This window comes from Podarcis tiliguerta, assembly GCF_965153285.1.
Source record: "Podarcis tiliguerta genome assembly, chromosome: 2".
Classification (NCBI taxonomy): domain Eukaryota; kingdom Metazoa; phylum Chordata; class Lepidosauria; order Squamata; family Lacertidae; genus Podarcis; species Podarcis tiliguerta.
The window spans coordinates 45,253,258-45,278,904 of record NC_139535.1 but is presented as its reverse complement, the minus strand read 5'-3'; the positions used below and the strand labels follow the sequence as shown (position 1 = coordinate 45,278,904).

At 43.7% G+C, this 25,647-nt stretch overlaps 1 protein-coding gene across 4 annotated transcripts; it reads left to right on the top strand.

Annotated features, from left to right (window-relative positions):
* Positions 1-13,602: 13,602 nt before the first annotated feature.
* On the top strand, positions 13,603-24,839 carry FBXW12 (F-box and WD repeat domain containing 12). 4 transcript variants are annotated; one of them, XM_083421553.1, is made up of 11 exons: positions 13,603-13,664; positions 14,842-15,078; positions 16,212-16,249; positions 17,126-17,286; positions 18,207-18,328; positions 20,934-21,143; positions 21,393-21,554; positions 22,399-22,606; positions 23,414-23,595; positions 23,704-23,831; positions 24,530-24,839. In XM_083421553.1, exons 2-11 carry the CDS (start codon positions 14,986-14,988, stop codon positions 24,621-24,623), a joined length of 1,398 nt encoding a protein of 465 aa, XP_083277679.1. In that variant the 5' UTR covers positions 13,603-13,664; positions 14,842-14,985; the 3' UTR covers positions 24,624-24,839. The 4 variants fall into 4 exon arrangements, with proteins under 4 accessions (XP_083277679.1, XP_083277678.1, XP_083277677.1 ...); XM_083421552.1 differs by having other exon boundaries at positions 13,649-13,779; XM_083421554.1 differs by lacking the exon at positions 13,603-13,664 and adding an exon at positions 13,718-13,779 and having other exon boundaries at positions 14,845-15,078.
* Positions 24,840-25,647: the final 808 nt, after the last annotated feature.

The window sequence follows — 25,647 nt, the reverse complement described above, 5'->3', positions numbered from 1 at the left end:
TCTCTCTTCTTCAGCCTACTTGGGCGTGTTCTCCAAAGGAGGGAGTAGTCCAGCCCGGGTGGGGGGTGGGAAGGGAAAGAAGTGTACGGTTTGGGATGGGGGCGAAACGGGACGGCGGGAGGAGGGGGTGGGAATAAAGAATCGCACGCAGAAAGAGATCACCTGTTTGCCAAAAGAGAGGAGAAGGAGAAATCCCTCCAGGAGCTGACTGGCTTCTCCCCCACCCCGTTGAAAGAAGGAGGGTTTACAGCAGGCAAACCTCCCGCGATTTGAATGGCAGTCCGGAGCGCAGGATCAATTCCTGATCAATTCCCACTTGGTTCGATTGGGAAGGCTCCCCTGACCGAGAGGCTCGCCAGGGCAGCCGCCGCCTCTTACTCGGTTCCCTCGCCTCCCTGTTCTGACGCTCCGCTTCCCTCGTTGCTCCTGTTTTTCCTCTCTGCCCGTTCAGGTCGGCGTGTGTGTTTTTTTCCCGCCTCCCCCGTCCCCAAACCTGATCGATGATTTCGCGCGCTGTCAGGGAGGGAGCGGAGCGGAACTTTCCTGCTGGCGCGCGTGGGGAGGGGTCGTGCGCGCAGGAGCGCGCTTGGTCCGCAGCACACACCTCGGCGCCCCACACCTGTCTAGCCCAAAGCAGGTCCCGCGCAGTTCCGTGGGGCTGGTTCCCAAGTCAAGGGGGACGGAGGGGGCAGGATCGGAGCCTACGTTCCCCTTGGGTCTGACAGGGTGCTTGACATACCGATCCCTAAATAAGACTCACAGAATCACCGAGTTGGAAGGGACCCTGAGGATCATCTAGTCCAACCCCCTGCAACGCAGGAATATGCAACTGTCCCTTGCGGGGATCGAACCTGCAACCCCAGTGTTATCACTGCCACGCTCTAGCCAACTGAGCTATTCAGCTGATTCCCCTCTTATTCTCCAGAGGGGTTTTCTGAGGTGCCTACCCAACTTCCTTTCCTTCCATCCAGCCCCCCCACCCCCCGGCGTGTTTGTTTTGTGTCTGCCTCGGGATGAGCCGACTGCCCCAGACGCAGAAGCCACCACCCTCGCCTCTCCGCCCCAGCAGGAGCAACATCTCCCAGCTAAACGGGATACCGAGAAGGGAGGGAGGGAGGGAGGGGACGCTCCATCGGCGGCAGGGGCAGCAAGAGGCTGCCGAAGAAATAGATCTCTGTTTTGTTCAGCACCAGTAGCGAAAGCCTCGAGCCCAGGACAATTTAGATCCTATCGGCCGCTATTGACGGCGAGGCTAGACTCTCAGACAGCAGCCCCCGAAAGAAAAAGACCATTGTTGCCTCGCCACTTTTGCCTATATGCTTGGCTTGCCTTCCACCCCGCGCCCCTCCCCGCTCGCGCCGCCACTTCTTTTGGATCGATTTATTCCGGGACGAAAGAGGGGCGGGGGAGGCCGAGCTGCTCACCCCGTGCTCAGGCAGGTGCCCTGCAGCTTCAAGGAGGGGGGGGGGGGGCGTTGTGTGTGGCAAGGCCCGGGGGAGGCAAGCGGGGGGGGGATTGTTGCTGGGTGCTTTTAAGTTGCTTGGTTGTTTTATCCTCCACCTCTCCCCTTCCCAGTCGGGAGAAAGTGCCGAGCGAAGGTCTGGAGGGAGAGACGATTCCGAGCGAGGGCACATTCTCCTCTGGATTCCATGTGCTGCGGGATCTCTCCTCCTCCAACCTGGATCTTGCCCCCTCTGCCTTGCCCCCCACCCATGGCCTGGCAGCCTTCGCCAAGTTGGTGCCTTGAGCACCTGCCTCGTGGGATTCCCCCCTTACACACACGCCAGCTTTGTTGCAGAGGGCTTTTGTGTGATCCTAACAGCGGGACTTGACACTGCTGGGGGGCCGCGGGTGGGGTGACGGTTTTATTATGATCCCCTTATCACACTCGCACAAGGGAGGACTCGTCCAATGATAACAGCAGGGGTGTGGTGGCGGTGCTGGAAACGGCGCAGCAGCCGCAGCTTTGGGTTTCAATAATAATCATCATCGTGATGGTGCCGGTGATACTAGAACAATCATAATAAACGTAAAAGGCATGAAAAAAAGAGCGCTGCTGCTGTTGTCTCATGTGCCCTGCACAAACAGGTGATCCGAAATATCACTTAGCACATTTGACAGAGTTATGAGTAGAAAAGCAATTTGCAAATACTTTTAATTCCACTGATCTGACAAAACGCCCGAGCGCGGTGCTGTATCCCTCGAGGGCAATACGAGCTGTTTACTACAGTAGAAATCCACATTCCAAAACAGGAGGCTTATGAAACGGCAGGTCGGTCCCCCGCCCGCCCCGCCCCGCGCTCCCGTCTCCTCGGAAAGGAGCCACCTCCTTCGGAGGGGGACAGTGGGCGACCACGACCCGCTCGTCCCACGTGCATTAAACGCTGTCCAATATATATTTATATATCTTATGCGCGCGGGAGGGTATAAATTTATTCTACCCCCTCCCCCTCTCCCAACAGAAATTTATTTCAGGCGACAATCCAAACCCCAAATTTTGCCGGAGAGTGTGAGGTGTGGGGCGATCACGGCTTCCGCCACCGAAGAGAAATCCCACGTGGGATTAAAACAAAACAAAAACTGGCCAGGTAATCCAGGAAGGGACAGATCAGGCGCCCGAAAGTTTGCTCTGTTTTCTTTGTCAATGCGCCATCTAGTGGTAGGCGAGATCCACGGCAGTAAACGGGGGATGAACTAATAATGGTCGAATTGACCTTTGGGTGAACGCCGTCATCATAGAAAAGAGGGTGGATTGGTTGGTTGGATGAGCTCATGCCTCGAATTATAAACCCTTAGCACGTAGAACTCTGACTAGGTTTGGGGGGTTTTGTGCCTGTTTTGGGAAACATTTAATTGTCTGTTTCGAACCATGGTTAATAGAAAGGTAAACTAGATAGCAGTAGTAGTAGTAATAATAATTTATTAATTATACTCCGTCCATCTGGCTGTTGTCCTTCCTCTCCCTCCCCCAGTTAAAAGCTCACTTGAAGTGGATTTTTAAAAGCTGTAGTTTACACAGAAAGCAGCAGAAAAGCAACCGGAGGGAAGATAGTCTGCTTAAGACAAGGGCAGAAAATGCTTAAATATAAGATGGGAAATACTAGGCTAGATAGCAGTGCTGGGAGGGGGAGGTCCGGGTGCATAATGAAGTAAAACGTGATCCTGCGGTCCAAAAAGCTAATGGAGCCACCATTTTAGGTTGCATCAATGGAAGGGTTGTTTCCACAGCCTGCGAAGCAGCGATGCAATAAGGTAATTTTAGACTCTGGACTTAATGGTCTTTGGAGGGGGCTCTTTAGGTGGTAGTATTACGCCACTTAGTTCCAGATGTAGTAAGGCAGGCCTGCTGCATTTCGGGGCCCTCCTGCTCAGTCTGTGAATGGAGCTCTGTGAGCCTGCCCCAAAGTCTTGCCCTGATAATTCCGCTCTTGGGAGGTTGTAGCACTGCTCTGCTTAGCACCGTGGAGAAGGGGGGTGGGAATCCCGCTTTGAGTTAAGTGTTCATCTCTGAGCATCATAGTCCAAAAAGGATGTTGCCTTGTTGGAAAGGATTCAAGAGAGAATTAGGAGGACACAAAGCATTTTGGAATTCAAATGGCACCCTCAAAGGAAACTGCTTTACACTGAGTAGAATCATTGGCCCATCTTCTAGCTCAATGTTCTCATAACCACTAGTGTTTTTCCAGGGTTCCAGACAAGAGTCTTCTTTTTCAGCCCTACCTGAATTAAACATGCATACAAACCTAAGACAAGCCCTGTAAATTCATGCCACTGGCCCCTCTAGTTCACACAGCCGCCACTCAGATGCTGATGGGAAGCCTGCAAGCTGGACATGAGCACAAAGCTTTGCCGCTGAGCTACGGCCTTCCAGAAACATGTGTTCATTTCAAGGACACTTGCACCAGAGAACTTCCTGGTCAGTATTGCCCAAGGCCCCAATATCTGGAAATCTAATAATGACTTAGAATCATAATCCGGAACATGTAACAGTGGAAGAGGATGGAGTCATCATCATCATCATCATCTATTATCTATACCCCGCCCATCTGGCTGGGTTTCCCCAACCACTCTGGGCAGCTCCCAACACAGGACTAAAAACAAAATAAAACTTCAAACATTGAAAACATCCCTAAACAGGGCCGCCTTCAGTTGTCTTTTAAAAGTAAAATAGTTGCTTATTGCCTTGACATCTGCTGGGAGGGTGTTCCACAGGGCAGGCACCACTACCAAGAAGGCCCTCTGTAACTTGGCTTCTTGCAGGGAGGGAACCAACAGAAGGCCCTAGGAGCTGGACCTCAGTGTCCGGGCTGGACGATGGGGGTGGAGAAGCTCCTTCAGGTATACTGGGCCAAGGCCGTTTAGGGTGTTAAAGGTCAGCACCAACATTTTGAATTGTGCTCGGAAATGTACTGGGAGCCAATGTAGGTCTTTCGGGACTGGTGCTATATAGTCTTGGTGGCCACTCCCAGTCATACTGTCAGAGGCTTCAGGTTCTTACAGTGCTGCAAATCTCACTGTGTCTGATCCCATTCAATGTTAAACACATATCAGTGAGGTAAATTTGAACACCTATTTAACCCATGGAAATCACTAGGACTTTAAACTCATCTGGGGAACTTGTGGCCCTTAAGATGCTGCCAGACTACAACTCCCATTATCCCCGACCATCAGCCACGCTGACTGGGGCTGATGGGAGTTGGAGCCCAACAGCCTCCAAATGACCATATGCTCCCCATCCCATACATGGTGGTGGTCTTGTACCTGTTTATAGCAGGGGGGGGGGCATTTGCTGAGAGAAAATTTTGAAGATCAGGTTGTTAGGAAATTTTGCTCAAGACCACTGAAAGAAGTGGTGTGTGGAGTCAGCAATGTAGAACAACCAGGGCAATTCATTTGTTTTGCCCTACCATATGTTTATTCGTCTTTAAAAGCAGATGGGCTGCAAAGGAGAGCAACAGTTTCTTCCCAATGTGAGATATGCATTCTCACCAGATGCTAACCGGAGAAGGCTGCCTTTCCATCTCTTTATTTAGCAGCAGCAATCTTCTCCTGAACAAAGATAGCAGGCTGAAGCTACACCCAAAAAGCCATTTGTCATTTGTTTCCACATTTGTATTCCTATTGTTAATTGTCTATCAGGGTTGTCTTTGCAGCAAGGCTGGGCAACAGTTTAGTGCCCGGTTAGGTCAGCATCGAATGATGCGGTTTAATTATGAGTTATATATTGGAAGATACAAAAGAGGTCTCCGCAAAGTCCACTTCAGAACCGGAAAACTAGCCTGCAAGAGACGGTCTGCCGCTCCACTTTCACTGAGAGTCAGTTTTGCTTTCAGTGTCAAGATTCAAATCCACTGGTAGCACGAAGCAAGGAAACTTACACAATGCCTCCACACACAATGGTTGGCTCTGGTCAGGGTTATTAATGTCTCATTTTTCATATGTATAAAGGGTTACTCAAGCAATAGCAACAACACCAACCTCCCCCCCCCCCGTCCCAAAACAAGGCTTCAGGAACGCTAGCCTCTCGCAATTTGAATTCAAATGTTAAAAGCCCATTTTGTAACTAGATCCTAGACATGCATGCCATCAATAGCCCTCCCTTTTATCAAGCTAATCATAGCTGCTCTGTTTTGTTGTCAAAACACCTCAACAGCCACCCTTGAAAGTCTTTTCAATGGCAGGATTTGAGAAGATATCAGTGTTTGAACCATTTCACCACTAACACCTATATAAACCCAAATTACATACTTTCAAGCAGAGATTCAATTCCATATTTGATTCTATACCAGCAAAATGCAAGAACCAAAACTCAGGAAGCTGCATCGTGATCTGCATAAGTGTGTGTGTGCTTTCCGAAGAATGCCAGTCCGGTTTTGAGATTTTTGAAATGCAAATGAGAAGAACAAATCTGATGGGTCTCTACCTTGTATGGATATAGAATCATAGAATCATAGAGTTGGAAGAGACCACAAGGGCCATCGAGTCCAACCCCCTGCCAAGCAGGAAACACCATCAGAGCACTCTTGACATATGGTTGTCAAGCCTCTGCTTAAAGACCTCCAAAGAAGGAGACTCCACCACACTCCTTGGCAGCAAATTCCACTGTCGAACAGCTCTTACTGTCAGGAAGTTCTTCCTAATGTTTAGATGGAATCTTCTTTCTTGTAGTTTGGATCCATTGCTCCGTGTCCGCTTCTCTGGAGCATGTTTTGTACTTGAAATTTTTTGTACTTGAAATTAAAAATCATTCTTTTATTTTAAAAAATCTTACAGGTCTGTTAATGTCTCTGTAACATAGCTCTGAAGAGACTAGATCAAGCCAAACTTTCCTCATTGCAGGATAGAAGGAAGAGAAAACAGGGAAAGGTCAGTAATCCAGAGTGTGACAGGAGGGAAGCTGATCAGAAATGTATCTTGAAAGGCCTAACTGTAAACCAGCAATGGGAAAACTGGCCTGTGGGTCTAATCAACGCATGAGCCCAGTCTGGTCATGCCACAGCCACCTGCCCAACACCTGGTGTTGGGTCTTATGGTGTTGGGTGCATGGTGTCTTGCAGGGTCCGGTGATCAGCTGATTGCTGGGGCTTGCAGATTGCTGTGCTTTAACCTGCACTGCTTTGAGTTCAACCTACCCAGGCAAAAACTGGTCATCTGATGTCATTGTGATGTCAGGTGACTGACAGGTGGGTGGCCGCACCCACCTGCGAAACATCGGTCAGAGGGAATGAGGAGATAAGCTGACTGCTAGGATCCCAGCCCTGATATAGAAAGTACAAGACCATAGAAGAAAGGGGAGCGTTTTGTAAAACTTATTCCAAATAGTGCAGTATATGTATGGTAAATACTTTTTGCAGAAAAAAATATTCCAAAAGTCTTCACACATGTTCATACTGACTACAATTTAATCCTTAGAGATATTGTCGCATTAAATTTGTGTTATTGTTGCTATCTGCTTTGGACATTTTTTAAAAAAGGAAAAGTGGGCATAAGTGTAGCAAATAAAAATGGGAGATCTAATATAACATGAGTTGGTGTTGGCTGGCATAACAAGGCTTCTGCTTCTTCTTCATCCCCCTCCCCCCTAAAAAAATCCACTCTGGAAGGTCCCACAACACTTTGGCACTGGTTTTGGAGAAGGTGCATGGGAGATTGGAGAGAGGAGAAGTGAAACCAGAAATCATGTTGTGCAAGTAGGCAGACATCTTTGGATATCACCCAATAAGCTGATGTTCATCCATGAAAAATTGTTGGCCCGGGCCAAAGATCCAGCTCCCATATAATTCTTTCTTCCAAATATTTGGACATATGGTACAAAGATGCACATGCAGTTGAGTTCTAAGTGATCTAGCTCTACCAGCCACTAGAGACAATCAAAATAAGTTCTTATCCGTATGTCTGGTATAAAAGGAGCGCTCTGTATTTTTGTATAATTGAACGCTTATGCCATGATGTAAAGTAAATGAGCATCTTGCTTTAATGGAAGCAAGTCTTGCTGAGTCATCGAAGTATGTGTGTCTTGGAAATTCTGGACGAAGCTATGAAGCTAATTTTTGTTTATGCCAAGTGTGACTTGTGTAGACACTTAGTTTGCATCTGTTTGCAAAAGGCATATTTCCAAACTATAATTTAGGAGTAAATGAAAGGAAAGGCATCACACCTATCATTGTGAACGCTGTCAAGTTTAATGCCATATTTAGAAAATAGACCAAGTACTGGCATGTCCCCTTTGTGGTTCAGAGAACATTTTAAGTTCAGAGAAAGCAAGGAAGGTTAACCAGTTATCAGGATACAAAGGTGTCATATTTTGATGCCTCATGTCAAGACTGTCAAACAGCAAAATACTGGCGGACAGCCTCTAACTTCAACACTGGAGAGCTTTCCTTCATGTCAGTGAAACTATGCCTGTGAAACATATTACACAGGAAAAGCTTCTCATGAAGCCTATGCAATACTTCTTTGCAGCAAAGACACATCCTGGGCAGACACCAAAAAGTCTGAAGAAACTGGAATATTTAGAGAAAGGAAATGAAAGGAACAAAGGGGAAACGGAATAGGATGAATGAGGAGACTTGGGGGCTAGTGTTTCAATTTATTTATTCCTCCTCTGATCACTTTAAATAATGTTGCTTTTTCCCATACATCTCAAGAACAATCTGGGCTTTTGCTTGCAAAGATTTCAGGTTTACACTACCACACCCACCTAAACCAAACTATAGTGTTTGCTCTGAAATCCATCTCTCACTGAGGAGGGGATACTTAAGGCACTTCTCAACAGCATGTTTACTGAGCATTCGTCCTGATTTGTTTTCAGGGAAGCTAGATTATGGCTATTTCATGAGCGCTCACTCTGATTTGTTTGCAAACAGGCTAGACAACATCAGGGCCGGATCTACACATTTGGCTACTCGCTGTCCTGCAGGGTCATGTGGCAGAGGGGCAGGGTGGAATATGTCTGAATCTGCAGACTCTTCTTATGTTCTTATGTATATTAAGTGCTTTGGGCAACATCAGGCTTTTATTCACCTGATCACCTTCCAATGCCGTTCATGCAATCATCTGCCAGCATTCCCTTCCTGCATTCTGCATAGAAGCAGGCCAGTCCTTACCTAAAAGAATAAAATGGATGTACAATTCTGGCATTAGAAACAGTAATGTTCAAAAGCAAGTAGGGAGAACATTTCAACCTTCTAAGACATTCTGTAAGCATAGCTATCCTCTGGAAACTATTACTAGTACTAGTATTGTTTTTAGAGCACCATTTTTATAATGGGTAACTTTTTTATTTCTACTGAGATTGATAGTATAATAGCTGTTTTAATTGGCCTGAGTTTGACCATGTTGGTAATTCAAAATTTGGAGTGTGTGTATTTATGATGTGCCGGATGCCTCGAATAACCAACCCGTTAAAGTGACTCTAAAAATAAATAGCAAAATATACCATAGTACAAACTTAGCCACTTTACTACTCACCCCTAACTCTAGATCATTTATGAACAGGTCCGAATACTGATTCTGAGGCCAGGAGGCAGGGAGGACTCCACTTTCTACAACCTTCCATTCAGAAAACTGTCCAAGTCTTCCTGCCCTCAGCTTTTGGCTGCTTAACCAATTTATATATCCTGTCCTCCTTCCAAGAAGTTTAAGGTGGCCCATATGTTTCTTCCACCTCTCTTAGCATCTGAAAAATCCCATGAGGTAAACCAGGAGGAAGGAAGTCAGTCTGGTGACAGTCAGTATAGCTGAATAGGGATATGAACCTGGATCTTCCTGTGCCTAACCCCTACCTCACACTGTCTCTCACAGAGGCAGTTTTCTCTTAAATAAAGTTTTCTCTTAAATAAAGCTTTTCTACCCCATGCCTGAGGAATCTACCCACAGTGCTCCTGCATGAATCATTTATGGGTGCAACCCCGCTAAGGGCAGTTAATTCTGCCACAATCTCTGCACAAGTCACTGAATAATCCAGACACAACAAAATTACTCATCCAGGGGAAGCTGATTGGAAGGAAACCAGGAAAGAATCTAAAGAGGACGGCCTCCGACAAGGGCTTCTGGAGGCCTTTATTGATTTGATTTTTCAAGGTACTTCATTGTGGCAAAAAATGCACCTACCTCCTGACAATGCTCTGCATTTAAAGGGAGCTAATAGTTGGAAGGATTTTAAGACGCAAGCATTTGCACTGATATACAGTGGTACCTCGGGTTACATACGCTTCAGGTTACATACGCTTCAGGTTACAGACTCCGCTAACCCAGAAATAGTACCTCGGGTTAAGGACTTTGCTTCAGGATGAGAACAGAAATCGTGGGGGGCCACTAGGGGCACATTGGAAGATGGCCGACAATAACATCTCTCCGACCCACACGAGGTAATTAAGAGGCTGTGATGGGAGTATGCAGTCTCCCTGCCCCCCCAAGGGAATGGGGGGGGCTGCCCTTGCCTGCTGTGCCCTATACCACCCCCGAATTTGAGGGGGTGGGGGCACTAGGCAGAAAGCCCTTGTGTGGACTTCGGCTCTCCTGGACGCTGTCTCTGATTCGCGCCGCTAGCTGCAGCAACTTCAAAAGAAACAATTAGGAATGAAGCAAATGCACATATTTCAAGGAAGAATGGGGAGTAAAGACTGCTAATTGAAGAGATCTCTGAGAAAGAAGACGGGTCGGATAAACAGGAATATATCATGAGAAGACACACCAAGGCTCGGTATGTCGGCAACGGGACTGGATGGGGGGGGGGACTTTCCTTTCTTTTTTCTATGTGATTAACCAAGAATCCCCCCCACACACAAGTCAGAAATGCCGCTTAAATGACTTAAGATGGATGATTTAAGACTGTGTGGAGATAATTTCTAACCAAAAGCATGTTTTAAGGAGATCGTGGAAAGTATAAGAGCTTTGGGATGACGCAGTAAAAAATAGCGTCGCCATTTTGGCAAGTTCTGTCAAAAGATTTATGTCTGGGAGGAGGAATGGATCTGTTTTCATATTGCGGGTGAGCCTCCTCAGAGGACTAAAGAAGGTGACAGATTTACGAAGATTAATGATGGAAAGAGTGCTTTTATTTATGGAAGTGATGACATATGGAAACCATCTCGATATGGTGATTGGACGAACAGAAAAATTCACACAGGATCACAACTGGTGTTTACCTGCTTAAGGAGATTATTAGAAGAGATCACAAAGAAAAAAGAAAAATATATGAATAAGATGAGATGTGGGAACAGCAAGATAGGACTGGATAGAATTATGAACATTATTTGGACAGATTTGTGGACATTAATGCAGCAGCAAGAAGATGATCAGAATCCCTTCGGAACTTGAAATATAGGTACCCCCAACAAAAATTTAAAATTCAGCTTTGTAATTCGGAATTTATGTGATGTGATTTGATTTGATTGGACGGTTAATATAAATTATTTATTAAAAAAAAGAGAACAGAAATCGTGCTCCGGCGGCACAGCAGCAGCTGGAGGCCCCATTAGCTAAAGTGGTGCTTCAGGTTAAGAACAGTTTCAGGTTAAGAACGGACCTCTGGAACGAATTAAGTACTTAACCCGAGGTACCACTGTAGTAGCTGTTCGTCATGGAAGCCAAAGCAGGTGACTGGCTAGGATAGCCCATTTTGACATCTATGCCTAGGACAAGACCAGAAACAAGCGGTACAGAGTTTCAAATTTTGGTATGCCTAAATGCCGATCTAAACCCTAGCAGGATCAGCATTTAAGCATACAAAAATTTGGAGATGCTTAGCCTCTTATTTCTGTTGTTCCTTTTCTGACAAAGCTGGGAGAAGGCAGACAACAGGACAATAACTGCACTGGAAAGGAAAATGACGTCTCTTGGAATAACATAGTGCAAGATAAATTAAATTACATTCTTTCGGATGAAATTTAATTTCCAAGACTCGACACAGTATTTTTAATGAAAATTATGAGAACTGCTGTAATACCCTGATATATCCTCCTGTCTTACCTTATCTTACTCATATTAATCATTACATTAATGGTAGCTACAGTTGACTAATTCTGTTGGACTTTTACTTTGTATTTGTTATATTCACAACTGGTTCTTACATTATTATTGTAATGCTGTTGGGGATACACATAAATTGCAATATTTGTTACTTTATCTAATAGAGGGGGGGGGGAGCAACAACAAAATACGGCCAGCCTATCTCCCAGTTATTGCATGCCTCAGCTTTGAAATCCTGACTTGGCCTTAAAGAACTTGAAATGCAAGTGTTTGGTTGTTAAGTTACTTCACTCCTAAGACTCCCCTACGCATGCTTTCAGCGGGGGCAGGTGGAAGAGAAATCATCCTTGAGATTCGACCTTATCTAAGCCCATCATGCACATTCAGGAATTCTCAACAGCTTTGCTTTGCCAAAAGTTAAATAGTGGTAATAGCTTATTTCCTGCCATTATAGCAAGTGCCTCTCTTATTTATTTTTGCTCTGTGCAAGGTCCTAAAAATAATCTTTTAGCTTTCTGTACACAATTCCAAGGAGCAATCACTTCTTAACTTTATATGAATTATGAGGGCTTCCAGAGAACTGCTCTACTTTTAAATACCCTCCCATTAATATCTACAGTAGCACATGAATTTTGGCTTTCCAGAAGTTCAAGGGAGTTGACAGATCACAATGTTACCTTGTAAGGGCACTTATCACCGTAAATCCACCCACAAAAGGTTTTTCCTCAGGATAATGGCTGTTTTGGTGATTCATCTTACAGACCCTGCCCTTCCTTATTTGCACAAAATATCCTACACCCAGCAATAATTTCTGGGTCAGGCTCATGCCACACATGTGATTTCCTTTTGGACACAGAGACAAGAAAAGATTAAGTGAAATGCTTAGACCTCCCTGGGCGAAACTCCCCCACTTCAGCTGCTAGGTCATTTCAAGTGCTACTAATAGGATGTTATCAGATTCAGTGAATATTCTCAGGGGTGCAGCTGATTGTCTGTGCCAGGCAGAGTTTACTGTTGTCTCACTGAGGGAGGAGAGGGGAAAATAGTACTGCTGTTGTGCTGGAAAATTTCACTGTTTCTGTCTCTAGTGGAAAACAGTTATCACTAACACATCCTGGCATGTAATTTGCCTCATTTATTATTGTCTAGCACTGGCTTAGAAATGCACAATAAGCACTAAGGTACTTCCAGAGAGTTGCAGTTATTTAAGGAAACTTTATGCTGGGATGCCAAGAACTTTCAGATTCCCGTCCCCCAAAACATTCAGACTGAGACACACCTTCAAGACTTTGAAAAAAATATAGCTCACATAAACCTTACACTGACAAAGAGGATGACTAAGTACAATAAAAATCAGTAGACCTTGATTCTGTTCCTGTTTCCATCACATATCACTATAGAAAGGGGGGAAATAACACAGGTTTTAATGTTATAGCCTTTAATACAGTGAATAGGGTTGCATATTTTACAGAGCAATCATACATGTGTTTACTCAGAAGTAATTTTCACTAAGTTCAATCAAATTTATTCCCTAGTGAGCGGGGTTATATTGCAACCTAAAAATAAATAAATCGATAGTTAATTATAACTTTGGTAACATTAAATTGTTCTCCAATGTGGAGTTTGGCAAAAAGGACAAGGTCCAGCATCTGTGACTCTGAAACGACCCACCACTAAGCAATTTACACATACGTGTGGTGTCCCATCTCCCGGGCCAAACTGGAAGGGGGAAAAAAATCTTTAAAATATTACTTTTCTCGTCAATTTGTAGCCAAAGTTAGCAGATTGCGTGCCTTTCAGGAAAAAGGCAATGGCTCTTTCCTGTAATTAAATATAGAGCCGTACAAAAAAATCACTGGCACGTGTCAGTTCTAAGTGGAAATACAGCACTAGGTGGGGATGCAAAATTGTTCCATGTGTAACTCCATTGCCAGGGATGCCTTATATTAAAATAGCTTACTGGCACCTAGCTCTGAAAGCTACCGAGAAAGGGGAGCAGGTCGTCGGAGCACCCAAGCAAACACTCAAGGCTCCCCGAGAGCTAAATGTTTAATTCCATATGTAGGAGCCCAACATCTCGGTGAACTACACTTCCCATGATGCTCTGCGAACACGGCAAATGTTCGTCGGGCCTCGGTGAGTGGAGAAGTCGAAAGAGTAATCCCTTGTCTGCCTGGGAGAGGAAAGGGAGGGTGCGTAGAGGCGCAAATGCAGAGGCGCCGCCTCGATGCTTGTGTTGCGATGCTTCCGGTTCCCGGGTGCAGTTCGCAAGCTTCTGTGCGCGCGGGGCGAAAGAGCGCAGGGGAGGTGGGGTGATCTTGCTTGCTTACTCGGGACATTGCCCAGAGTTCAGATGATCGCTAAATCTCCCGTGCTGGTTCTAAGCTGCTTCTTGGTCGTTTATGGTGCTGCTTTGTTGTATTAGAATCGTAGAGTTGGAAACGATCCCAAAGAGCTCATCTGATCCAACCCCTGCAGTGCGGTATTTTGGGCATCATTAATTGTATCTCATGCCTTTTGTTTATCGCCGTAGTAGCTGTATAGAAAAGCGTAAAGTGTGCTGCATCAGGTGGCAGGACAGAGTCTCAAACAATGATGTTCTCCATCGTGTGTAGAGCGATCGTCTTCAGCTGGTGGGGCGGGGCCCACTAGTGAGCTGCGGCCTGATCCAAGGTGGATCGCCACAAGAGCAAACACGTGGTAAAAGATTAAGTAATAAGTCCCCAAATGCATGTTTGGGTTAAAAATAGTGCCTAGGTCTGAAAAGGTTGAAGATACCTGGAACAGAGAATGTCTACGAATGCAAAACCCTCTGAACAAACACATCAGCAGATTTATCTCTGATTGGTTTATTGAACTAAGTTCAAGCTTTTTTATTATTGTGCGAGGCAGTTACAGTGAATTGTATAGTCTCTCCCCTGCAGAGTGAGACTTGCTTCCAATTAACCGTTCATAGGAAGTTGCTCCAACGCGATCCTATGCGTGTCTAGAAAAGACAGGGAGCTTCTGAGTTCTATGAGATGTACAGTTCAGTCTTATTCAAAAGTCCCACTTTTTTAAAAAATGGCTTTATTCACAGAGAAGTGTGTAGAGCAGACATAGGGACCCTGGGATAATGTTGGGCTACAACTCCCATTATCCCTGCCCCTTGGGCTTGCTGGCCTCGTGTATATATAGGAGTTAAACCTCCTTGAGTATTAACATTCCACGTTCACTATACAATAAATTCCATGGATTTTTAAAAAACTGATACTTGCTTCCTTGACGTGCGCGCGGATGCCCGGAGTTCTGTTGCCCAGAATCAACAAATGCCTCTTGATCAGGGACAAAAACAGCGGAGCAGCGTTTGAGACCTGCTTGCTTTTACAGTAGTGACAAGCAGCCGCCAGGCCAGCAGCGACGGAACGTGACGCCCTCGCCCCGCCTTCGCTACCAGGCTGACCGGACAGGGGCGGGGCGGGAAGAGGAGCGTCCGGACTCCGCTTGTCCGTAGCGGGGGATCTCGGAGGGAAGATGAGCGCTGAGACGCTGACCCTGGACTGCATCATCCACCTGTTCTCATACCTGGAGCCACCGGATCTACTCAGAGCAGCCCAAGTGAATAAGGTGCGTTGCAGCGCCGGTTGCAAGTGCCCCCAAATTCGCCCGTGCGCCACTGGTGGAGAGAACATCTTTCTCCACTTCGATCGCGGGAAGCGATCTTAACGACCTCTCCAAGCCAAATGCGCCAGTAGCAGGCGCGCTTGCTCCAAGTTTCTCTCGACCTCTTCAGATACGTAGAGCGCGATCTTCCTGTTTTAATAGATGTATAACGTCCCAAATCACTGCAACCCTTCTCTCCCCAGCTTCCCCTTCTTCTTCTTCCCCGTTGTACAATTTTGCCCGCCCCCCCCTTTGCTTTTATTAACGAGCGAACTTAAGAGGGCGAGATCCGGATTCCGGACGTCCCATTCTGACAGCGTGTCCCCGTCCAGCGTCGTGACACAGTAGTCATTAAAAGGGGGAGAAGATCCTGCAGCAACACACTGGATTCAGTAAAGCGCGCAACAGTATCCCTGGCCACCGTGGAATTCCCCCGAAAAAAGACAGGCGCCTGCGCCTGCGCTCTTCCTGGAAACTTTGCTTTCTGTTTTCAAGACCCCACCCTCGATGTTTCTGCAGTGCTGCAGTGCTGACAATGCAGCCAGTAAGAGCGAAAGCCGCTGATCCAAGCGATGGTCCTTCTGGCGCTTCTGTTTCTGCAGATGTTAATGGGAAGCTTCTAGGATTGCAAACTTCCCTAGCGATGCTTCGGGGCCTCTTGCCACCTGTGTGACAAGTAGACGTTAAGCTGACAAAAGTTTTCCCCATCATTGTATTTGCATGACAGGAAAAACATCACCTGTTGAATGAATATCACTTTGATGATTGCTTAAATCAGAACTTTTTTCTTTTCTTTTTTGTACAAACGCTTAAATGTCCAACTTAGTACTTTGAAATAAGACGTGCCTAAGGCTGCAATCTGAGGCCCAGTAAGCCTCATTGCTCTGTTTTATATTTATTCCTTGTTACTGTGGTGTGTTGAGTATTTTATTACATTTATTGTAAGTCACCCTGGGACTTTGAGGTAAGTTAAATAACAGACTGGCTGAATGAATAAATGAAACTGCAGGCACTGTGCTCAAGTGCGCTGCTATGTGACTCAGTCCCCTGAATCTTGAAGAACTTCCTCTAAAACCTGTCCTGCTTTCCCATTTTAGACATGGAATGAAGCTGCAGAGACCTCTTCTCTTTGGAGGTTAGTACACTTCTTATCTATTTTAATATTTGGGTTTGGTGCATTCAGTTTACTTATTACTGAGAACACAGCACCATTCGCGAACACGGAACAGCAGAGTTCGATAAGGACAACATAGCCAAGTCCCCTCTGGTGATCGCAATGGACATGGCTAGAAGACAGAAAGAGATCTGGGGGAAAGTCAAAACAAGGGAGGCAAGCAATGGATGTGAGGAACTTCGTTACAGCTGAGAATGATGATTAATACACACCATGCATTTAATGCACATTCAAAGAGAACACACACCTCAATCTTGGAAACTATAGCTTGCCCTTCCCAAAGCTACGGCCATGATTCTTGGGATGGGGACATGCTTAAAATGTGCTTTAAATGTATAGTGTGTACATAGCGACAGAAAACATGGGTTGGGAGGAGGAAGGACAAGATACATAGCAGGGTCAGTGAGGGAGAGGGGTGGGTAGGTCTGGGGAGGCTTGGAGGGCTGCATTTGACCCCGGACCTGAGGTTCTCTGCCACTGCATTAAACTTGCAGACAAGAGTTTGTGCTAGATATGAAAGAGATAAATTATTTGGCAGCAGAATTCTGTATTGAGGAGAAAGGACTGGAGAGGATGTAGGAAAGCTCAAAATGAGGAAGGCTGGAATCAGAATTTTAGATCAGAGGTGATGGGGAGGAAGGAGCAGATTTTTGCAATGTCATACATTGTAAAAATATGTAAATGAATGAAATCCAGCTGAAGACTTTGTAGCCAATTGCTTTTTATCTAATGACGGCAGATGATGGTTGTCATTCATTTCTGCCTCATTCAGTGAAACTGCTCTGGAGGAAGGATTTTAAAATTTCAAGATAAATCTGCCACTCTTTAAATTTATAGAAATATGTGTCTGAGACGATGGGCCTTCTGCAATATCTCTGTGATCCCAGGAATGCAGACATGGAAAAAGTACTATCTGCACCGCTCTAATCTTGAGCATAAAAAGATATCTGGACGGCCTTCAGTTGACTACACATGTAAAGCGATGAGAGGACATACAGGTAGGCTAAGTGTGGTAAAAACTCATAATTTAATTTCCTGGAGTAGGAAACACATATCACTCCCTCTCTACTTATTTTTTATATTCATTGAAAATAACTACCATAATGGAGTGGGTGAAAAAGATCTGATATGCAGTAATGATGCCTAACCTTACTAATTTGACAGGGGAGGTGAAATGGGTGGGGGGAAGATTTGGACGAAAAACATGGTCCCTCTTTGTGATGTGCATATGGAGCAAGTATTTAAAATAAATCCCTTTTCACTGCTGAAATCAGAAATACTTGAGTTTAATGAAGCAGAGTTATGAAAATATATGACTGGATGGAATAATGATGGTATACTAAAATAATTATTATATGCAGCTTGTCTTTTATTTTTATTTGGGGAGAAATAAAATGAATAGTGCATTTGAATAGTACATTTTATTCTCAGGGTGCTATTTTAGAGTTACGTGATAGACCGATGTTTCTGTTTGGCATATTGCATGTGCCTGTTTGGCATATTGCATGTGCTTTTGTAATTGAAGATTAGGCAACGGTGTTTACATTTTTGGCATATACTGAAGTCCTTTTTGTTCATCCAGCCATTTCTAGATTCTTTTATGATCTTGTTTTATGTTGCTTTTATTATCTATTGCATTGTTTTACTTTTTTACATTGTTTGGAGTGTATATTTATTGCATGCTTTGAGGTTTTTTCTTTAAAAATATAAAGTGGTATAGAGATATACATGCATGTGTGTGTGTGTGTGTTTATAAGATTTTAAATAAATAAAATTATGTTGAGTGTTTATTGCAGATTTATAATATGCCACGTTTCTGCAGTATCAGAAAACACACCAGACTCATGGTTGTTTTCATAATGAAATTCTGCTCAATTTTTTAAAAATTCCAAATAAAATTCTGCTCATGTTGTTATAGGAACGATAACTGGTATGGCTTACCTATCAGAGAACGAGCACACATTTGCAACAGGAAACGTCAAGTCTGTTGTGTGTACCACTTCTTCTGATGGCACAGTCAGGGCATGGAACGTCCAAGAGGTAGGACAAAAGAACTTGTAAAAGATGAATGTAAGGAAGGAAAATCACACGACAACAAAGATCGCCATAGCTAATCACAAACAAACAACCATACCCTAGGCCAATTCCAACCTCTTTCACCACCAAAGAAACACAAATGAACAGCAGAGAACCTGCACGAGCAATGCTGACACCAAACCCTACATACATTAAGCAAAATAGAAACATCCCCACCCGACCCCACCCCACCCCACCCCCACCCATCTTCCCCCCTCCACCCCTTATTTCCCCCTAATGTCTTAACAAATGAAACCGATTTGTAAAAATGTTACATGGAAAAAATATGAGAGGCATTACACATACTTCTGTAAAACAAGAAAATTGTTAATAAAATTTAAAAAAAAAAGGAAAATATTTCTGATTGGTGCCAAGGGGTGATCATACTTATATTCAGAATTACAGTGGTGCCTCGCAAAACGAAATTAATTCGTTCTGTGAGTTTTTTTGTCTTGTGAATTTTTTCGTCTTGCGAAGCACCACTGTGTATTGACGGTTTCCCATAGGAATGCATTGGCGGTTTTAAAGAAAAGGCGCAAGACGTTTCGTCTTGCGAAGCAAGCCCATAGGGAAATCTGTCTTACGAAGCAACTCAGAAAACGAAAAACTCTTTCGTCTTGTGAGTTTTTCGTCTTCCGAGGCATTCGTCTTGCGAGGTACCACTGTACTTCAAAGAGGAAAAGGAAGGAAAGCCCAGGCAGCTCAAATTGTTTGTTTTTGTTTGTTTGTTTGTTTAGTTGTTGTTTAGTTTGTTTGTTTGTTTTAGTTACATTTATCTGCCACCTTTCAAGGCAGTTGCTGTTTGTTTGAGATATTTAAAGAGAGATGGGTGGAAAACGGATTATCCTGCTGGAGAACGGGCTAAAAGGGAACCTGCAGTCAGGAAAAGCATTTCTAGCACGGACGTAGCCAGGATTTATTTTAAGGGGGCAGAATCGAGTTATCTGCGACACAATTGGTCATTTAGTTAAATATTTCTATTTATTTCCTTGATTACCTGTACCCCCTGGCTATGCCCATGACTTCTAGGAGTGCAGGAGGTGGTGGTGGGGTGTATGGTTGAAAATGGCAACTTCCTGTCCTCCAGTGGGAGCCCCCTCTGCTGAATCTCAACCCCTTTCCTGGAAGAAGCCCTTCTGTTCACAGGAGGACAAAGCTGGGTGCAGCCCAATGAAAGTAGAAAGGAAGGAAACTAAAATTCCAGAAATTGACATGGCATTTTTTAAAAGACTGTTGGCACGACGTTGATGGCAATATGGAGGACAAAAGTCTGATACCAAGGAAGCATCCATTTATTTGAAATGAATTCTGTTAGAATATTTTTGGCTGCACATCAGGACTTTGAAATACAATGGAGACTGACTCATTATGTTCTGATGTGCACATAAATCAAGCGAACATGTTTCAACAAGGTAAAGGTGAAAGCAAGCAACAAATACGCAAACTTTTCTACAGCATGTGTTCGTTTCCTTTTTTTCTTACCGACTCCACACCGAAAAAAGTTGGCGCATAGAACATACTTGAAAATACACCATCAGAGAAATCTGTATAGTTGGGTCTTAGGCAACATACACACCAGACTGTTAAAGTACCCCCTGCTCCACACACGCAGAATCCTGCGAGTTGAGTTTAAGGGTGCTCGGAAGTATGGGTCTGTAGAAGTAAACTACAGTTCCCAGAATTCTCAGGTGGGGGTGTGTGCTTTAAAGGTTTGAAGCATAGCTAGCCTTGGTCTTGGGTGAATGGGGTTAGGACTGCATGCCATGCAGAACACAGATGTGTTAAATGAAATAGTCTGAAGATAATAGAGAATTGGAAATAAGTGAGGCACGAATGGCACCATTTTGTGTGTTCTTTTGTTTTTTTGTTTATAAAATTTTCAAATTTAACAATAAAAAAACCACACACATTCCATTTGAATTATACATCCAATTCTAATCTTTCCACTTTCAGACTTTCTTCAGTCTATCTGGAAATTTTCATGTTTTAACAGTTATTCTCATTTCTAGCATCTACAGTGGTACCTCGCAAGACGAATGCCTCAGAAGACGAAAAACTCGCAAGATGAAAGAGTTTTTCGTTTTCTGAGTTGCTTCGCAAGACGGATTTCCCTATGGGCTTGCTTCGCAAAACGAAACGTCTTGCGCCTTTTTTTTAAAACTGCCAATGCATTCCTACGGGAAACTGTCAATACGCAGTGGTTCTTCGCAAGACAAAAAAACTCGTAGAACGAAAAAACTCGCAGAACGAATTAATTTCGTCTTGCGAGGCACCACTGTATATTGTTTTGTTTTTTTTAACCAAATTAATCTTAACAATTATTATAAAACAATATTTCTTTCCATTATTATCACAGAGCTTCTTGAAAACCTACAAACGTTAATTGACCTTCACATATATTCTTAATATACTCTGTAAATTTATTCCAGTCCTTGCTAAATCTCTGCTCTCGCTGGTTCTGAATTCTCCCCGTTAGCTTGTCTAATTCTACGTATTCCATCAACTTCATTCTCCATTCTTCTTTCGTCGGGATTTCTTCCTGTTTCACCATTTTGTGTTTTTTAAACAGGGTACACAGATTTGGTCAAGTCCCCAGCAGGAAAATGGACTGCAAAACATTGCCACGTTTCCATCAGATAAATTGGTGGCTACAATAGACTGTCATGGGATAATCAAACTCTGGCATGGAGAGACAGGGGAAGAGCTTGCAACGTTTTCAGTATCATCCGCATCATGCTCTGTGGTTGCCTACACAATAAACAGCAAGCCATTCTTAATGGTAAGTGTAGCATGACTGACAGTTTGAAACAAACTTCCTGTTGGCTTGCCGAAAGCCTGCTTAAAAATGTGGAATAGTAGTTTTTAATGTTGTTGCAACTCAGGGCTGGATCAGAGCTATTCCATTGTTTTTGCAAGAAATCCAGCAATCGGTGACTCAGCAGAAATTGGTAATCCACAGTTGAATCTTTTGCATGTTGCTGCGAAGGAATCATTAACTATATTTTCTGTGCTTCCTTCCTTGGTTTAGGTAGGCACCGGAGGAGGCAAACTCTATACGTTAGTAGCTGCCAATTTAAACCAAATTTCATCCACACAACTGTTCCAAAACTGTGGCATAAATTCATTACTTTGTTCACCCGATGGTCTATGGATAGTTGCTCTCCCTACAGATAATGATTTACCACCAAAGGTACTGTTATGCTGCAGCATTTGAGCATTTGTTGAGATTAACGTCAACTTCAGGGTTGTGGTGGGGATTCAGTTGGGATTGTGGTGCAGCAGAAAGGGTTAAATTCCTCCTTCCCTGCATGCTGCAGTCTTGATTTCCTCCCATTCCACATGGCTATTTCCAACGGAAACAACCTGTAACGCTGAATGCAATTTTGGATTTAACCCATCATCTTTAGACTTAAGACTGCTACAAACTGTAAACTACTTTGGTGTGTCAACACTTTGCCTAGTATTTGTGTCCTTCCCTCCCCCTCTCCATGAGGTTACACCTTTAGGCTTCCCATCTAGCCTAAAGAGTTCTGGAGAGCTTGAAAACTTGCTCACTGTGTTGTGGCATTTAGTTGGTCCTAGCAAAGTTACCACTATTTTGTGGCTTCTGTTTTTCTCATCAACTTGCAATTGTTGTCAACAAAATTCCACTCAAATCTCCATGCCACATAACGAGCAATCTTTACTTGGGCAAAAGAAAAATGTCCCATTAACAGAGCTTCCCCTTCCTGCCTCTCCAGAGATATGGGGAGTGGGAGAGGCTGAACCTTGTATAACTTGATCCACAATGGCTAAGTCATTCCCCCTCACAACCCTGTGGCAAGACACTTGGAGGGCCTGTAGGGATGCAGCCCTGAAGGAAGTATCAAACACCATTTGTGATGTGCCATGAAGCTCTGTAATTCAAAGTTCAAAATAATTTTTTGCATAAAATTCAAAGTGAAAATCTTCACTTGGGCTATCCAAGTATACCATAAGCAGCTCTTTGGATCCCAGCTATTGTGTGTTAATGCTTATTTTTGTATATGTAACAGGTGGTTTATACACATTCTGCAACTAATTCTGTAGATGATGAACTCTTATCTAGTCCTCTTCCGATCAGAGGTCAGTGCCTTGACACCTGCTGGTTACCAGCAGAGCCCGCAAGAGTAGCTGTGCTGCATGATGAAGAGAGAAATTTTCACATTGTGAGCTTAGATATACACATTGAGAAGAAGTCTAAATATAAAATGAGTATTACAGGTAAGTTTCTTCAAACTGTTGTATAGCAGAAGGCGATTTATCCTTTTATTCAGCAGTAATCCAGAAAACACCCTGAACTGAATTGCTATTGAAAAGGAAATGAATTGTCAGGTGGACCTTTCTTGTATAAGTGAAGAGGAACAGCATATTTGTTTTGAAATGTTGGTTGCAATTCCAACCCACTTATGTGCAAATAAGCTCACTAAATTCAGTGGGGCTTATTTCTGAATAGACACGGAAGGGATTTCAGCCTTTGTCTTTCTGTGCATGGTAAGCCATAAAAGCAGGGACTTGGCTGCACTGTGTCAAAGCTGAATAACAAAATGCATGGGAAAGGACAGTTCAGTACTAGAGCATGTGCTGTAGTAGGAAGTAGAAGGTCTGGGTTCAGTCTCTAACTTCTCCACATAGGTTTGGCAGAGACAACTGCCTGAAAATCTGGAGAAATGCTGCCAGCCAGTGTTGACGACACTGAACTAGACAGACCAATGGCCTTCCTATGTCCCTAATTTTATATAGTGGTGTTTTGTCAAACTCAGCAGATAATACCCAATTGACAAATTTATTTCTTTAGGCAACTTGTTTTCTTAATCAGTGTTCCCTATCTGTTTTCATTCCTGTCCATAGCAGCACAATAGACAGAACTGCTAGCTTGGGTCTGAATCAGCATGATGTTCTCAATACACAATATGTAGCTCAAAATTCAGAGAATCGTGACCTGACTAATATACTGGTGAGCACTGTTGCAGTATTCTTCACAGTAAACAGAGCAGAAATTTCGGTGCTAAAATGGTTTTTATGCAAAAGCTCGACAGGTTGCAGACTTCACATTACCAGCACAACTACGGATTGGAGAGACGATTATGAAAGGATTTGGCAAACAAACTATTCTTTTATCAACTGGACCAGAGCTGAAACTATACACTCTGTCGGGAACTGAATTAATGGCTTTCAAAGATCACCACAATTCTATTACATCAATCTGGGTGGTATATACAGTTACTATTACTTACTACTACTATTATTTATTTCTGTTCTGTACACTAAATATTCTTTAACTAAAAGGCTTTAATTTGCATCCACCCACCCCCAACCAGGATCCTTTTCACGTTGTCACATCATCCATGGACCTCTCACTTCGTGTGTACTCCTGGAAAAATGACAACAAATCATCTTTGCTGAACGGTCGCTACCACTTACTAGGAGGATCCCACAGATGGTCAAAGTAAGTTTGAAACATTTTGCAAATTGCAGTTAAGATGAAAGCACCTATCACTTTCTTGCTAAATACAACTATATTAGAAGGCAGATTTGAGAATAAAAGCACATCTGTGACCCCAAATGCTAGTTTGAACCGTATTTATATGGAAGACTTCAGTTCAATTGTTTTCTGAAAATCAGTCTAAAGTGTAGTGATACTAGATCATAGGAGCTATGGGCCAGGGTTTAAAGACAGCGATACCTGAATTATACAAAGGCTCTGGGGATTGCTTTGCTTTCCCTTATGACTGGACCCCTTGACACGAAGTCCCATTCAACATCCCCTTTCCCCCGTTTAGAACCATGAGGGGTAGATAAAAGCTATGTGCAGTTTTTTGCCTGTGCCATCCATGGCTTTCCTCATCCCCCAATTTAATCTTTGCAAGCAGTGAAGCTTACAGCCAAGGGATAAACCAATTCTGTTGCAATGAACACAGAACTAACCTACTACTCAGGTTAAAAAAGATGGTAGTAACTCAGCTTTGAAACAGGGCAAAACTGGGGCTATGCTTAGCAGGGCAACATAAAAAACCCATTGCAAAATCTCAAAAACCTGCAATTTAGCTTCTCGTACTAAAACAGAATGAGTTTGTTTCAATATGTTGAAGTAGTTAAACTAGATTGTGCCAAGTACTGTGAGCTATATATTTTTTCCTCTCCTAGTGGCTTTAGAAGTGTGGCTTGTGACGATGTGAGCATTGTTGGTGTGGTGGCTGGAAATGGAGACATCTTAAGAGCATACTCCTTTAATTTGTAAGACTTAATGTTTCTCTCATTTTACAGTCTCGTGTTAGTTTTGTTTGCCTGTCAATTAACTCTAAAGTGAATTCATCATCACATGATGCAGCCCATGTGTAATCTAGAAACAAAATGTCAGTATGATTTATAACATTTCATGCCACTTGAAAACAAAAGTATGCAGTGAAATCCAAGCTTTGATGTTTTTAGATCAATAATAAACTATTGAAGTGGTTGTCAGTTATCTTTTTCCTTGCTCTTTAAAAATACACGACTTTCATGAAATTCCATCTCAGTCTGGAAAAAGGCAGTAATTTTATTAAATGCTGAGATATAATGTGAGTGTACAATGGACCAGATTAGTAAATGTTTTCTGAAGTTTTTTTTTTGCGGGGGGAAGTAACATGGGTCCAATCTACCATAGTGTATACCTCAGTTCAGTTTCTAAGATAAAGCACTCAAGGTCATGTCCAACATTGCTGCTCTGCAAAACTGAACATTTCCCTCCAGCCCCCTTGCATCAGAGGCAGATTAAGGGCGCCTAGCGGGGCACCGCAACTATGAAGTAGTGAATTGATCAGAACTGAAAGGCTAGAGGTGAGGCGCCAAATTTTGGCCTGGCACAGGGCACTGCTGAAATTTGAAATACCGAAGTGCTTGTACACTCTCAATCTGCTCCAGATGAGATTTTGAGAGTGCAGCAGGAGAGCAAGGGATCTCCAGTTGCCTGAGCAAAACTCCAGAGGTGCAGCATTGGACAAAACCCTCATTCGAAGTTGGTTTCACAGCTAAACAATGCAGACATGTGAGAACTCCTAAATGTGGGGGTAGGACCACACAATTTCTAAGGCCCTGGTAAGACCAGCACAGCTTATGTGGAACAGCTGCTTCAAGGAGAATTACACAGACTCTTACCAAAATGCCATGTTCAAAAATTGGACACATGTGAACTCTACAGTTAGATAATCAATATTGTTCATTAAAATCTCATTTTTCGGTTTTATCTACCGGGGTGTTGGAGAAAGGCAACATAAGACAGGAAA